Source organism: Phocoena phocoena, chromosome 12 (assembly GCF_963924675.1).
Source record: "Phocoena phocoena chromosome 12, mPhoPho1.1, whole genome shotgun sequence".
NCBI lineage: Eukaryota > Metazoa > Chordata > Mammalia > Artiodactyla > Phocoenidae > Phocoena > Phocoena phocoena.
The window spans coordinates 74,119,343-74,135,494 of NC_089230.1; the positions used below are offsets into that span (position 1 = coordinate 74,119,343).

Below are 16,152 nucleotides of genomic sequence, written 5' to 3' on the forward strand. Positions count from 1 at the left end.
AATGACAAAGGAAGAGGTAGTATAGAGTCATCTGGAGGGCATTGTGAATCTCAGTGCAAATCTTCTGTCACATTAGTACAGAGATGACAGGTTAAGATAAATATCAAGGGTCTTATTGAAGAGAGAAAAAGTCCTAGAGACAGGGTTATCATTCCTGTTGCTTTGCCCAGGTCAGTCCCATATTTAGCACTGAAAGTCTATCTCCTGGGAAACCCCCTCAGTCCCAGGCTGACCAGGGGGGTTGGTCACCCTACCTAGAAGGGCAAAATGGAGATTGGAAAGGTATGATTTCATGTTTACAGTACTGAAAGAACCAGTGTTGTGGACTGATGTATGTCTGTGTGTGTATTTATCTTTACTTCCTTAAGTTTCTAACCTATTCTGGGATCTGGGACCTGAAGGGTTTACTCGTTTTTCTGTATATGTTTTTCTCCACTTGTGAAATAAAAGGATATAAAAGAGGAAAAAGTTGAAAACTGTACTCTTTTTGAATGTTTTTAGTGATACTTTTAATCATTTAAAAGACTTCTGTGAAACAGTCGTTCAAATTTATATTCTAGTGTTTCCTCGTAGAAAGAAAACAATGCTTTCAAAAGAACACCTAATTCTTGTCATTTTAGTTTAGGGGAAAAAATACGTAAAGGAATAGAAAATATTTAAAGGGTGATACAGTATCAAAGACTGTGAGCAATATTCTTATGTTATTGGAAATGCTAAATTTAAAATTTTCTAAGTTTAATAAATAAAAAATTACACTTTAAAAGGAGAGTTGGCTAGGGATGCTTTCTTTTTTTCATTTTCTGGAAAGTAAAAATTTTTGTTTCATTTCTAGCCTTTATGAAATTCCAGCTGTGTCCTCATCATCCTTTTTTGAAGAGTTTGGCAAACTGTTGAGGGAGACGGATGAAATGGACAACATCCATGATGTGACATTTCAAGTTGGCAGTAGAATCTTCCCTGCACATAAATATATTTTGGCAGTGCGTTCTGACTTTTTCCAGAAATTGTTTCTTTCAGATGGTACTACTTTAGACTTTATAGATGTTTACCGGAAAGATGAAGATTCTGCAGGGTGCCATCTCTTTGTGGTAGAGAAGGTTCATCCTGACTTGTTTGAATACCTTTTACAATTTATATACACAGATACTTGTGACTTTTTAACTCATGGCTTCAAACCAAGAATAAATTTAAACAAAAAACCAGAAGAATATCAGAGCACTCCGAATTGTCATTTGAATAAAATGAATTCCCATGAAGATAATCAGAAGTCACCATTTGAAGTTTACAAAAGTAATCAAGCTCATACAATTAGTGAAAAGCAGAAAAGCAAAAACAAATCTTTCAAAAAAGTAAAAAGTGTTGGGGAAGATGATCCTGTAAAAATGTTGCAAAATGTTGCAAAGAAATTTGGTTTCAGTAATTTGAGTAGTAGGTATGACTCCTCCTTAATATCTGTTCATGTACCTCGTATGTCCTCCTTTTAGAAATTGTTGTTTTTTTTTTTGTTTTTTTGCTTTGATTTACTGCTGCTGCTGCTCTTGCTTCTGTTCTTGGACCTGCATCTCCTCCTCCCCTCCCTTCCCCCCATTCCCTCCTCATCTTCCTTCTCTTATTTTCTCTTTCCCTCAGTCTCCGTCTCCATCTCCTTTTCTCTCCACCTCCCCTTTATTTTTTGGATTTGTATCTTTCTTTTCATGGACCTCTTTCTCCATTTTCTGCGAAAGCTATCTCTGGGATTCCCTGGATTAAAGCATTAAAGGATAGGAAGGCTGTTAGTCGGTTTGAACTCTCAATGGTGTTTGTATAACAGGGATCTGGAGTGGCAGACAGTGTGGTATTCTGGAAAGAGTACTGTCTTTGGAGTTATAAAGAACTATACATGCCTCTTAGCTCTACTGTGACTAGCTAGGGCAAATTTCTTATTTCCTTGAACCTCAGTTTCTCAGTATATAAAAGGGGACGGATAATATTGACCTAATATTGTTGGTGTAGTTGGTCATATAGCATGTATAAAGTGCCTAATACAGTATTTGTCGTCTTATATTATATACCAGATTTTTTGGAATTCTCTGTTTTTAAGGTATTTATATTGCCTGTGGCAGTATAGCCTTAATTGTGGGTCAGGAGCAAGGGAGGGTAGTATATCATGTTTTCTAATTGCAAACAGTGAAGGGCTTTATGCATAATGATGTTTAATATATTTTTAATATTAAGTATGATATTTCTTTATCACAGAATGGGGGTTAGTTGAGATACTCTTCCAGGTGATACAGATTATATAATTATGTTCAGATGTGGGCCAACTGGTTGGATTTTTGTTGTTCGTTTTGGTAGGGGAATATATTCACCAGTTGTTAATTTTTATCCTTGATAGGTTAGATGGAGTCCGATTTGAGAATGAAGAAATTAATGTCATTGCCAAGAAAATTGGTAATAAACCAAAGCTAAGTCAGAGAAAATGGTAAGTTAGGAAATGAAGATAAACTTTTCATCCCTAGATTTTGAGACCTAAGTGTGGAAGTAGAGCTCTTTTTACTCATATGTGAGGCAAAATGTGTATGTGAATACCTCTTACCTTTATTAGTCTTCTTTATTTCTGGAAATGTTGGAGAGCTGTTGAGGCAAATGGATGAAAGTATTAACTGCTCAATAAGACGTTGATACAGTTCATTTTTTTCTGATTACTTTCTAATGAAGAAAGAAATTTAAAAAAATTTTTGGCCTGAATTTTGTATTGTTTTATAAGTAGGTAATGATGTTAACCCAAAAACCAATATAATTATGACTCGTCAGCATTATGAAGATTATTTCCTTTACTATAATCTTTTTCCGCAATAGATATGCTATTCTAAATATGTTTATTATTAAAAGTTTTTGTTTTTAGGTATGTGTACTTGGTAGGTGAAAAGTCTTGGAGAAAAAAAACTGTGGCGGTGTCTAGACTGTGCTTAGTACAGAATGGGTTGTACAAATAAGTGAATTAAAGACCCTTGACTGTGATGTTACTTATTACACCGGGCCTGTACTGAAAAAGGAAAATAAAAAGCAAGACTTCTTTCAATATTTACCTGTATTCAGTTCCCTTTACAAATATTATCTTTATTGTAAGGCCTTATTATCTTCCCTAAAGTGGAAGGAAATGAAGTACTTTATATGTATACCCTCAAGTTGTATATTCTCTGCCACCTTTAATTAGGAGAAAATCAAATGTTAAATCCTATAATGGATTTTCTTATTTCTTATTTGCTGAATATTAAAGAAATTGCTCTTCAATTAAACTTTTTCTTTTTCCAGTTCTTATTTATGTGATGTGACCATGAAATCAGTGGATGGAAAGGAATTTCCTTGTCATAAATGCGTTCTTTGTGCTAGACTTGGTAGGTACACTTTTGTTAGTTGCTAATTTATTTGTTTTGGTATTGTTTCACTATTCTTACTCAATTTTTTTTCTTTCAGAATATTTTCATAGTATGCTGAGTAGCTCATGGATTGAGGTAAGATTTAAATAGAACACATAGACTGGTAGTTATACTTTTGGGAAATTATATGCTAAAGAAATTAAAAAATATTTTAACTCAGTTTTTGCTTTGTATTCGACTTTATTTATGCATAAGTCTGCTGGAAAATAGCAACATTCCAAAATGAAAATTGTTGCAAAAAAGTTACTTAAATAAATTCTCCACTATTATTTGGACTTGTATTTGGAATACCAGTTTGTTTCTTTTTTTCTCAATTTTTCTTGATTCTTTTTCATGTTACAAGGCATTTAAAAATTAAACGTATCTCATTCTAGGTTTGCGTTTTATAGATGTTATGTTGTTTTGCATTTGATGTGATTCCTGTTAAAAGTTTTTCATACCAGTAACCTTAGATTGTAGTAGTATTTTGTAGTTTAATTATTTTATTTTATTTTGTTTAGGCTTCCAGTTGTGCAGCTCTGGAAATGCCAATACATTCTGACATACTGAAAGTTATTTTGGACTACCTCTATACTGATGAAGCTGTGGTGATAAAAGGTATTAATAAGAGCTAAGACATTTCAGATATTTAAGATATAGTTAAAAATTATAAAGTCACATGAATCTTAATTTCTACTCTAATTGAAATAAGCCATCAACAGAGGCTTAAATTTAAAATAAGCAAATAGGGATGATTACTAATAGTAAAGGAATGGAAAAGAAAATTTTCATTACCTATGTGGATATATAAGACTTATTAATATTGGTTGAGATTAGATTTAACATTTCCATACCCAGCTACTTATATGATTAAGATGAGGACTTGACAGCAGGGAGTATAGTTTTGACAGTCTACAAAAGTTCTTTCTTGCCTGTTTTTCCCCTGTGTGAACATACCTGAAGTAAAATAAATAGACTAATAATTGAACCGAAATTTATAAAGACAGTTCATTTGTATACTTTGTCAGGCAACACACCCATGTTTTATTTACCAGGTGTCTTTAGTCATAGAGTGGTATGCTTTTGTGTTCTGTGTATGTCGATACCACATTTTCTTTATCCATTTGTCGATGGACATTTAGGCTGTTTCTATATTTTAACTATTGTGAATGATGCTGCAGTGAACTTGGAAATGCATGTATATCTTCAAAATCCTGATTTCAGTTCCTTTGGCTAAATACTCAGAAGTGGGATTGCTGTATCATATGGTAGTCCTATTTTTAATTTTTTGAGGAGCCTCCATACTGTTCTCCATAGCGGCTACACCAATTTACACTCCCACCAACACTGCACAAGGGTTCCCTTTTCTCCCCATCTTCATCAACACCTGTTATCTTGGTTTTTTTTGATAATAGCCTTCCGAACAGGTATAAGGTGACATCTCACTGTGGTTTTGATTTTCATTTCCCTGATAAATAGTGACATTGAGCACCTTCTCATTTACCTGTTGGCCATTTGTATGTCTTATTTGGGCAAATGTCTATTAAGGTCTTTTGCCCATTAAAAAAATTTTTTTTATGTTTCTTTTTTAAAAATTTTTGTTTCAGGTGTACAGCAAAGTGAATCAGTTATACATATACATGTATCTATTCTTTTTCAAATTCTTTTCCCATTTAGGTTATTACAGAATATTGAGCAGAGTTCCCTGTGCTATATGTAGGTCCTTGTTTGTTATCTATTTTAAATATAGTAGTGTGTATATGTTAATCCTAAACTCCCAGTTTATCCCTCCACACACCTTTCCCCTTTGGTAACCATAAGTTTGTTTTCTAAGTCTGTAATTTTTTTTTTTTTTTTGCTATTGTATTTTTAGGAGTTCCTTATATATTCTGGATGTTAATCTCTTATCAGTTATGGTTTGCAAATATTTTCTCCCATTCCAAATTTGCCTTTTTATTTTGTTGACTGCTTTGCTGTGCTTTTGGTTTCATGTAATACCACTTGTTTATTTTTGCTTTTGTTTCATGTGGTTTGGTGTCACATCTAAAAAATCATTGCTAAGACCAATGTTTGGGAGCTTTTCCCCTTTTTTCTTCTAGGAGTTTTATAGTTTCAGGTCTTAGATTCAAATCTTTAATCCACTTTGAGTTGATTTTTGTGTTATGGTGTAAGATGTGGGTCCAGTTTCATTGTTTTGCATGTGGATATTAAGTTTTTCTAATACCCTTTATTGAAGTGACTGTCCTTTCCCCATTTTGTATTCTTGACACCCTTGTCAAAGATTAATTGGCTATATATATGAGGGTTTATTTCTGGGCTCTGTATTCTGTCTCATTGGTCTACATGTCTATTTTTATGGCAGTACGTTACACTGTTGATTACTGTAGCTTTGTAATAGGATTTGGAAATCAGGAAATGTGATGCCCCCAGCTTTGTTGTACTTTTTCAATAGTGCTTTGGCTATTTACGGTCTTTTATGGTTCCGTATGAATTTTAGGATTACTTTTGCTACTTCTGTGAAAGATGCCATTGGAATTTTTACAGGATTTCATTGAATATGTAGATTGCTTTGGGTAGAATGGGCATTTTAACAATATCAATTCTTCCAGTCCATGAACATGGGATATCTTTTCATTTATTTGTACCTTCTTTAATTTCTTGTCTCAGTGTTTCATAGCTTTTGGTGTGTAGATCTTTCACCTCCTTGGTTCAGTTTATTCCTGAGTCTTTTATTCTTTGTGATGGGATTGTGCATGGGATTGTTTCCTTAATTTCTCTTTCTGTTAGCTCATTGTTAGCATATAGAAATGCAACAGGTTTTTGTGTATTGATTTTGTACCCTGCAACTTTATTCTTTCTTTATTTTAAAGAGTATTTTGGTGGCGTCTTCAGGGTTTTCTATGTATACTGTCATGTCATCTGCAAACAATGACAGTTTACTTCTTCTTATTCAATTTGGGTTCCTTCTATTTCTTGTCTCATTGCTGTGGCTAGGACTTCCAGTACTGTGTTGAATAAACATGGCGAGGGTGTGCATCCTTGTCTTCTTCCTGATCTTAGGTGAAAGCTTTCAGGTTTTTACTGTTGAATATGATGTTAGCTTTCGGCTTGTCATATATGGCCTTTATTGTGTTGAGGTACATTCCTTATATACCTAATTTCTTAAGAGTTTTTATTATGAATGTATGTTGAATTTTGTCATATTCATTTTTTGCAGCTATTGAGATGATCATATGATTTTTAGCCTATGTTCTGTTAACGTGGTGTATCGTGTTTATTGATTTGTACATGTTGAACTATCCTTGCATCACAGGTGTAAATCCCACTCGATCATTGTGTATGATCCTTTTAATATGTTATTTAATTTGGTTTACTGGTATTTTATTGAGGATATTTATATGTATGTTAATCAGGGATATTCTGTAATTTTCTTTTATTGTAGCGAACTTGTCTGCCTTTGGTATCAGGATAATGCTGGCCTCATAAAATGAGTTTGGAAGTTTTCCCTCCTATTCAATTTTTGGGATGAGTTTAAGAAGGATTGAGGTTAATGTTTCTTTAAATATTTGGTAGAATTCACCTGTGAAGCTTTCTAGTTTTGGGCTTTACTTATTTTGGAGACTTCTAATTATTGATTCAATCTGCTTACTGTGTTATTGGTCTATTCACATTTTCTATCTCTTCATGATTCAGTTTTGGTATGTTTCTAGGAACTGACCCATTTCTTCTAGATTATCCAGTTCATTAGCATATAGTTCATAGTAGTCTCTTATGATCGTTTGTATTTCTGCGATATCACTGGTAATGTTTCCTCTTTCATTTACAATTATTTATTTGAGTCTTCTTTTTCCTTAGTCTACTTAAGGGTGTGTTAATTTTGTTTATCTTTTCAAGTAACCAACTCTTAGTTTAATTGGTCCTTTCTATTGTTTTACTAGTGTCTGGTTCATTGATTCCTGCTCTATATTATTTCCTTTCTTCTCCTAACTTTGGGCTCTGTTTTTCTTTTTATAGTTCTTTGTTGTGTAAAAACCTTAAGGTTGTTCTTTTGCGATCTTTCTTTTTAAGGCATTTATCAGTATAAACGTGTTTCTTAGAACTTCTTTTGTTTAATCCTATAAGTTTTGATACGTTGTGTTTCCCATTTTCCTTTGTCTCAAGATATTTTTTTGCTTTCTCTTTGATTTCTTCTTTGACATATTGGTTGTTCAGGACTGTATTGTTTAATTTCTACATATTTGTGAATTTTCCAGTTTTCCTCCTGTTTTTCTGATTTTATACCATTGTGGTTGGTAGAGAAGATACTTGGTGTGATTTCAGTCTTCTTAAATTGTTAAAGACTTGTTTTGTGGCCTCACATATCGTCTGTTTTGTAGAATGTTTTACGTACACTTGAGAAGAATGTGTATTTTGCTGTTGTTGGATGGAATGTTCTCTATATGCCTGTTAGGGCCATTTGGCGTATATTGTTGGACAGGTCTGCTGTTTCCTTATTGATTTTCTGTGTGGATTATCTATTCCTATTGAATATGGAGTATTGAAGTCCTCTATTGTTTTACTGATGTCTATTTCTGCCTTCAGCTCTTTTACTGTTTGCTTTATATATTTAGGTGCTTCAACTGTATGCCTGTAACAATTGTTATATCTTATTGATGTATTGACCCCTTTGTCATTATATACTGACCTCTTTGTCTCATGTGACTGTTTTTGACTTAAAGCCTATTTTGTGTGATACAAGTATGCCCCCCCCCCCCGTTACCATTTGCATTGAGTATATGTTTTCATCCTGTCACTTTCAGCCTATGTGTGTCCTTAAAGGTAAAATAATTTTCTCATAGGCAGCATATAGTTGTACCTTGTTTTTTAATCTATTCAACTACTTTGCTTTTGATTGGAGAATTTAATCCATTTACATTTAAAGTAATTATTGGTAGGTAAGGATGTACTTCTGGAATTTTGTCAGTTGTCTTCTGACTGTTTTGCAGTTTCTTTGTTCCCTTTTTCCTCCTGTGTGTGCTGTCTTCCTTTGTAATTTAATGATTTTTTGGTAGCAGTATGCTTTGGTTCCTTTCTCATTTTTGTGTTTCTACTGTAGGTTTTTGCTTTGTGATTACCATGAGGCTTACATGTAATAATATTTTATAATTACAACAGTCTGTTTTAAACTAACCACAACTTTTTTTCTTTTTCTTTAAATTGATGTTTGGTTGATTTACAATATTAGTTTCAGATGTATAGCATAGTGACTGAATATTTTTATTGATTATACTCCACTTAAAGTTGTTACAAAATAATGTCTGTATTTCTGTGTGCTGTACACTACATATATCCTTGTTGCTTATTTATTTTATAAATAGTAGTTTCTAACTCTTAATCCCATAAACCTATCTTGCCCCTTCCCCCTCCCCTCTCTCCACTGGTAACAACTGCTTTTGCTCTCTGTATCTGTGCATCTGTTTTTGTTTTGTTATATACATCTGTGTTATTTTTTTTTAGATTCCAGGATTCCACATATAATTAATAACATGAAGTATTTATCTCTCTCTGACTTATTTTATTAAGCACAATACTCTCTAGGTCCATTGATGCAAATGGCAGAATTTCATTCATTTTTTGTGGCTGAGTAATATTCCACTGTATGTGAGATACACACACACACACACACCACACATCTTTATCCATTTGTGTATTGATGGATACTGGGGTTGCTCCCTATCTTGGTTGTTATTCACAGCTGAACTTTGATTCCATACAAATCCTCTTCACTTTTAGTTTTCTTCTCCTGTGCATTATTTCTTCAGATATTCTTTATGTCTGTTCTTTTTTCCTTCTGGGACTCCCATAAGTATCTATCTAGGCTGGATAGTGTTCCATAGGTCTCTTATACTCAGTGTATTTTTTATTCATTCTTGTTTTTCTTTCTGTTCCTCTGATTGGATAATCTCAATTGATGTACAGTTTCTGTCCTCGTTGATAGTCTTAATTTCATGAGATATTATTCTTATACTTTTTTAGATTTTTAGGCATGATTTTCTTAGTTCTTTGAGCATAATCAAAATAATTGATTTAAAGTCTGTAATATGTAATAGCTCAGCATCTTAGCATTCTCAGGGACAGATTCTCTTGGCCGCTTTTTTTCTGTATATAGACCATATATTTACATCCCTCTTTTCATTTTTTATAATTTTCTGTTGAGAACTGGACATATCTAAATAATATCATGTAGCAACTCTTGAACTCAGATTTCCCTCCTTCCCCAGGGATTGTTGTGTTTGCTGTTTGTTTAGTGACTTATTGGAACTAATTCTGTAAAATTGGTATTCTTTGTCATATATGACCATTGAGGTCTCTGCTTGGTCAGCTTAGTGGTCAGCTACTAATCAGACAATTTTCCTTAAATGCCTAAGCCAGTAAATCTCCCAGCCTGTGCCTAGGGGCTCTTTGTGTGTATGGCGGCCTGGCTTCAATTCTTAGCTGGGCAGTTTAGAACTGTGCCTTAGATTCATTTCCTGCTTTTGCAGTCTCAAGGTCAGCCAGAAGTAAGAGTTTTGGGCCTTCTTAAATTTTTTCTGGGCATGTGCACAGCCCTCGACATATGTATGACCTTCTAGATTCATAGGAATATGTTAAAACTTTTCAAAACCCCTTATGGACACAGCTCACACTGCCATAACAGAATAACAGAGACTGAAATTTATTGTTCACAGTTCTGGAGGCTAACGTCTCAGGTCAAGGTCCAGCAGGGTTGGTTTCTGGTGAGGATTCTCTTCCTGGCTTGTACATGGCTGCCTTCTTGTTATGTCCTTACTTGACCTTTCCTCAGTGCTTGTGTGTGAGTGTGAGTGGAGAAAGAGAGTGAGAGAGTATACACACACACACACACACACACACACACACACACACACACACACACACACATACACATATGAAGGGGATTAGTGGGGGGAGATGATGGGTCTGTGATGTCTCTTCTTAGAAAGACACTAATCCTGTCAGATCAGGGCCCTACCTTATGACTGCATTTAACCTTAATTAGTTCCTTAGAGGCCCTGTCTCCAGATACAACCACACTGGAAATTATACCTTCAACATGCGAATTTTCAGGGGACATAATCATTCAGTCACAACAATATCTCTTTCCCTAGCTATTCTTTTTAAGTTTTTTTAACCTGCTTCTTGTTTGCTCTATCCCTTATTTATTGTCTTGGGCAGCTTCAATGTTAAGTAATTGCTACTTGTTTTGAATAAATGCCCTCTTCTGAGGCTGTTCACACTGGACAAGCTTTAAGGTCAAATAAACCCCTGCTAGCTGGGTTTCCAGGAAACTGCCAGACAGGTCAAATAATGACAGTTTCTTGATAATGTTGCTCCACAACTGTTCTGTCTCCTCCAGTGGATGTAGCTTCTCGTACCTGCCTGTGATTGAAGGATTGATGGTTTTCAAGACTACTGAGGAGGAGAGGTGAGGAGAGGAGAGGAGGATCTAAGCAGGAGCAGCTAGTGTCCCAAAGCTTACTATTCTTAAGATTCCGCCAAGTGTTTTGAGTCAGTGCTCCCTAGATTATTGCAAGCCTTTGGCTAATTTCTAGAATTCTGAAAAAGTTGATTTTTGATAATTTTTTGTAATATTCTCATTGCTTTTGTGGAGAAGAATTTTTGAAGTAGTTCTTAGTCTGCCATTTGCAGTGACTTCACCTCTCCCTCATCTTTTAAAATGTTTTTTCTACTTTCATTTTTTTCTTTTTTTTTTTTAATGCATATATTTCATCTTCATTTTGAGGGCTTTTTGCTTTTTATTTATTTATGCTGGGCCTTAGCTGCAGCACGCAGGATCTTTTAGTTGTTGGCATGTGGACTTCTTAGTTGTGGCATACAGACTTCTCAGTTGCGGTGTGTGGACTTTTAGTTGTGGCGTGTGAACTCTCAGTTGTGGCATGCATGTGGGATCTAGTTCCCCCACTGGGGATTGAACCTGGGCCCCCTGCACTGGGAGCACAGAGTCTTACCCACTGGACCACCAGGAAAGTCCCTCAGTTTTTCTTTTTAAGCATTTTTTTTTCTTCCTATGGTGGTGGTATTGTTTTTGTTTTTCCCTATTTATATTACTATTCTGGCAGTGATTCTAGCATTGCTTAAGGTCATTAATAGTGCACTGGATCAAGTTTATGTTAAATTAAGGAACTTCTATAATTTTTTTTTAAAAGTACTCTTAGATGACCAATTTTGTTTTAAATAAGGAAGCCTAAGAGCATTATTCACCTCTCCCTTCGTCCTTCCCTGCCCCCTCTACCCCCCCGTATGTATATATATGTTTTAACATATGTGTATCTATTTAACATATACCTGTATATTACCTTTAAGGATGAGATTTGACTTTCCCCTCTATTAATTTGAGAAATGTTTGTCCAACAGCAATGGGAGATTTTAAACAAGTCAGGCATTCTAGTGGTTCTTTAGACTAAAAAAGATCTACTCAAGTTGCCCATTTTATGGTCCTAGTGTGAACCAGGGCATTTTGGGTGTGTTTTATTTTACAGCTTTCTACTGAAAAGACAGAACTATTTTGATGTTATTACTGTTTATCATACTTGCCATTTCAGCATTTAGAAAATAATCATCATAATTATCTCGTTTGTAGTGTCTTAATTACTTGAACTTTTTCCCCTTAGGTATAATGTTTACAAAGTAATAATAAAGAGTGACGCTTCTTTTTCTTTTCTTTTTTTTTTTTAGAATCTCAAAATTTGGATTTTGTTTGTAGTGTTCTTGTGGTGGCTGATCAGCTTCTCATATCTCGATTGAAAGAGATTTGTGAAGTGGCATTAAGTGAAAAACGTGAGTTTTTGAATTGGAATCTTAGTGTGTTTTCAGGTTGATCCAGGATTTACTGTATTTTATTGACTTTCTGATGTAGTTTATGATAAAATGCATGTTTTTGTATCATTAAAAATTCAAGACATTTAAACTATTTCGTGTCATCATTTGTAAGCACATCCTTATTTTAGAGATGTTAATATGTGAAAACATGAACATCTTAGAATTGAAATACGTTAATTTTTTGGAAATGCCATAAAAGCTTGAATAATAAGGATGGCATGGAACTTATTTTGGAATCTGAAAGATGAGAGTTTGAAAGCAGAAATTTTTTACCCTTGCCCTGGTCTGTAAGTCTACACTTAGCTACCCTGCTATTTGCTGGAATTTTTATGTAACCATCCCATTAATATATTTATCAAAAACTTCTCTTTTCTCTCAAACTCTTTATTTTTCTCTCTCTGTTCATTTCTGTTAATTGCATGGCTGTCATCCTAACACTCAACTTTGGAACCCAAAGTTATTTTTTGTTATTTTGTTTTTATACCCAAATTGCAGCTGTCAAAATTGATTAATGTTAACTGTGTTGATCACATTTCCCCTACCTTTTTTTTTTTTTTTTTTTTTGCGGTACATGGGCTTCTCACTGTTGTGGCCTCTCCCGTTGTGGAGCACAGGCTCCAGACATGCATGCTCAGCGGCCATGGCTCACGGGCCCAGCTGCTCTGCGGCATGTGGGATCTTCCCGGACCCGGGCACGAACCCATGTCCCCTGCATCGGCAGGCGGACTCTCAACCACTGCGCCACCAGGGAAGCCCTCCACTACCTTTTTATTCTCACTGTCACTATACTAGTTGAGATCACTGTTATCCCTCCCTCCTGTGTAGTGTCATAGTAGTCTTTTAAGTCCTGTTTCTCTTTTCTAACTTCTTTAATCTTTCTGTAGGAAGGAGTTAATGTCTTCCCTTGTTCATATATTTTTAATCGCTTACTCTGGGATAAAGGTTAAATTTCCTCACCCTGATATAAAAGTTTCTTGGCTTTCTATTCTTATCTTTGTTCTTTTTCTTTGCCTCTTCAGGAAGTGTGAAGGGATTTCCTGTCAAATTTTTCTAATTTGTACTTCTAATAGTTTGTCTTAGCTCTAGAGTCTTATTTACTCACTTTTCTTGAGCTCTGTGGAGTATCTTCTCCTTGAACAACTCTAAAGTTTTTGTATGATGCAGTTTTATTTCTGTGAAATGGGAGAATTTGGGTTCATCATTAGCTGAAACTTTAGGTTAGTCAAGAGTGAGGCAGCGATCATTATTGTCTGCATATTGTCTGCATATAACTTTTGACTGAGTTATAAGGGAGAAAGAACAAAGAAGTGGAGGAAGCCAGGTGTAGAAAATAGTTGTGTTCCTCTGTTGGCTGGGACTCAGAGTAAGTAAGAAAAAAAATGGAGGGGTTTGGGAAGCCAAAGTTACATGCTAGGTAAATAGAATATTCTGGGACAGTCTCTAGCAAAACACACTTCATATATAAAGTTAACAAGGATTGTAACAAAATCTAGCATGTTTTGTACAGTATGCCAGATTCTGCACTGGCATGAACTATAATATGGTAAGATTTAAATGTACTTATTTTCTAAATATATAGTATTTGTATGTGTTTATATATGTAAATATACCCATGTAAAGTCTGATAGATGACTCAACATATTTTGTAGAATGATTTCAGCAGTTTCTCCTACTCCTAAGTATACTTTGTTAGTTTTATAGGAGAATGACTATTCTGTGCTATATAAATGAAAAAGAGTGTTGTTTATCCGTGAAAGTTAAAAATATTCTGAAAAGGTTAGGTAGAAGGTTGTCAATTCTTATATGTTTGCTTTTAGATGACACTGTAATGCACCTTCTGTATTTTCTTTTGCTTAAAATTTTACGTGTGCTTATACTTCCTCTGAACAAGTCATTTAAAATTACTTTGGCATATTGGGATGGAAAATGAGTTGTATATTTGCCCTAGTATAACTTATTTTTGGCAAGACACTACTTTCAATTTTCCTTCTTCTAAATGTTCAAACCTGACAACTTGAGAAATAAGTATATTTCATTTGCTGTAGTAACATGCCTTTCATCTCATTTCGCATATCTTTTCCTTTGTAGTTACCCTTAAGAATGCTGCTATGCTACTGGAATTCGCAGCAATGTATAATGCTGAACAGTTGAAACTATCTTGTTTACAATTTATAGGACTGAATATGGCAGCTTTACTTGAAGCAAGGTAGGTTAGATATATACAGACTGTTGCAAAAGCACTTATTTATATATAATAACAAATAGTAATTTAAAAGTGAATAACGATAAATCCCAGCTTTGTAGAAAAAGTGAAAATGTAAGGGGATTTAATCATTCCATCAGTATTTGGATGCTTAATATATGCCAGCCATTGCTAAGATACTACCGGGAACAAATAAAGACAATATCCTTGCCCTCAGTGGTGCTTACATGCTGGTTGGAAGGTTGTGGGACAATATTATCACAAGTATATTTGTATATGTTTTCATATCTCTTTGCTTGTTTAGGCTAATTTGTAACTATGTAGTTTTTACCTTGGCTTTTAGAAACTATCTGTAATAGTAATTAAGCCAGCACTTAATTACTTCACATATATGCATGCATACAGTTTGTTACTGGTTGATTTCTGTTTTCTCTTTGTATTTATTCCCTTTTAAGATATTTCCTATACTACATATTGATTCTTTGGTCAAACTTAGGCTGCAGCAGATGGCCTGAAAAAATTTAGTTGGTCTAGTTTATGGCAAACTGATTTGTGTGTTGAAGCTTTCATGGTAATGAAATTTTTCTTATGAAAAATGACACACTTTACATGAAAAAAATCAGCTAAGTATATGTATTCTGTTTTATAAGCTAATATTTCATGCTATATTGATGTTTACCTGGATGGAAAGAATTTGATAAATGCTAATGATTTAGGAGTCACAGACATTTTAGAATTAGAGGAATCTTGGGAAATTTAATCCCATTGTTTTCAACTATTTTAGCAGTGGAATTTTTTTTTTTTTTTTTTTTTTTTTTTTTTTTTGCGGTACGTGGGCCTCTCACTGTTGTGGCCTCTCCCGTTGTGGAGCACCGGCTCCGGACGCGCAGGCTTAGCGGCCATGGCTTACGGGCCTAGCCGCTTTGCGGCATGTGGGATCTTCCCGGACCGGGGCACGAACCTGTGTCCCCTGCATTGGCAGGCGGACTCTCAACCGCAGTGGAATTTTTTTAATGAAATAAATGTTACAGATTTATTTTTTAGCATAAGGTCACAATTTTACTATATTTACTCACTGTAAAGTCAGTGATGAGAAAAGTAAGTCTTTTTGGTCAGCACGGGAATTTCAGATTAGATTTCTTGGTGTCAGTTGCATTTTTAAAGTCGGTGTCTAGTGTAATGCTGTATTTTGTTTTAATTGTAATAATAGCTAACACTGCCATAATAATAGCTATTAATAGTAATAACTAATAATAGTACTATAATAAGTTACATAGTAATAATGATAATGGTATGTGCCAGGTGGCATTCTAAAAGTGTTGTATAGATTCACTTAATTTTCATGAAAACCTTACGAAGTAGATTCTGTTTATATCCTCACATGAGGATGAGAAAACCCGTGAAACTTTTTGGCAAATAATCAAGAAAACCTTGATCCATATAATTAATTATAAATGGTAACAGTTTTTTGATAACTCACCTTTCAAAGTCAGGATGATGCTTAATGAAACTAATTCGAAAACATGTTTGAAATAAAAGTTTTCTACCATTTTTAAAAGGTGAATCACTAACAGATTCCTTAATTGCCATTTAGGGTTCAATTTAGAGAAAATTCTTTTGGCTATTTAATGCTTTGTTATTTTGTGGAAAATGCTTTCCAAATGCAAATTAATA

The 16,152-nt window shown here is 34.4% G+C and overlaps 1 protein-coding gene across 1 annotated transcript in view; it reads left to right on the forward strand.

Annotated features, from left to right (window-relative positions):
* Positions 1-16,152, forward strand: part of IBTK (inhibitor of Bruton tyrosine kinase) — a 91,362-nt gene that overhangs the window by 31,429 nt on the left and 43,781 nt on the right. The window contains 7 exon segments of the mRNA XM_065888677.1: positions 833-1,432; positions 2,375-2,461; positions 3,295-3,377; positions 3,457-3,494; positions 3,920-4,016; positions 12,132-12,233; positions 14,364-14,481. Of these exon segments, the coding sequence (XP_065744749.1) occupies positions 833-1,432; positions 2,375-2,461; positions 3,295-3,377; positions 3,457-3,494; positions 3,920-4,016; positions 12,132-12,233; positions 14,364-14,481 (1,125 nt within the window).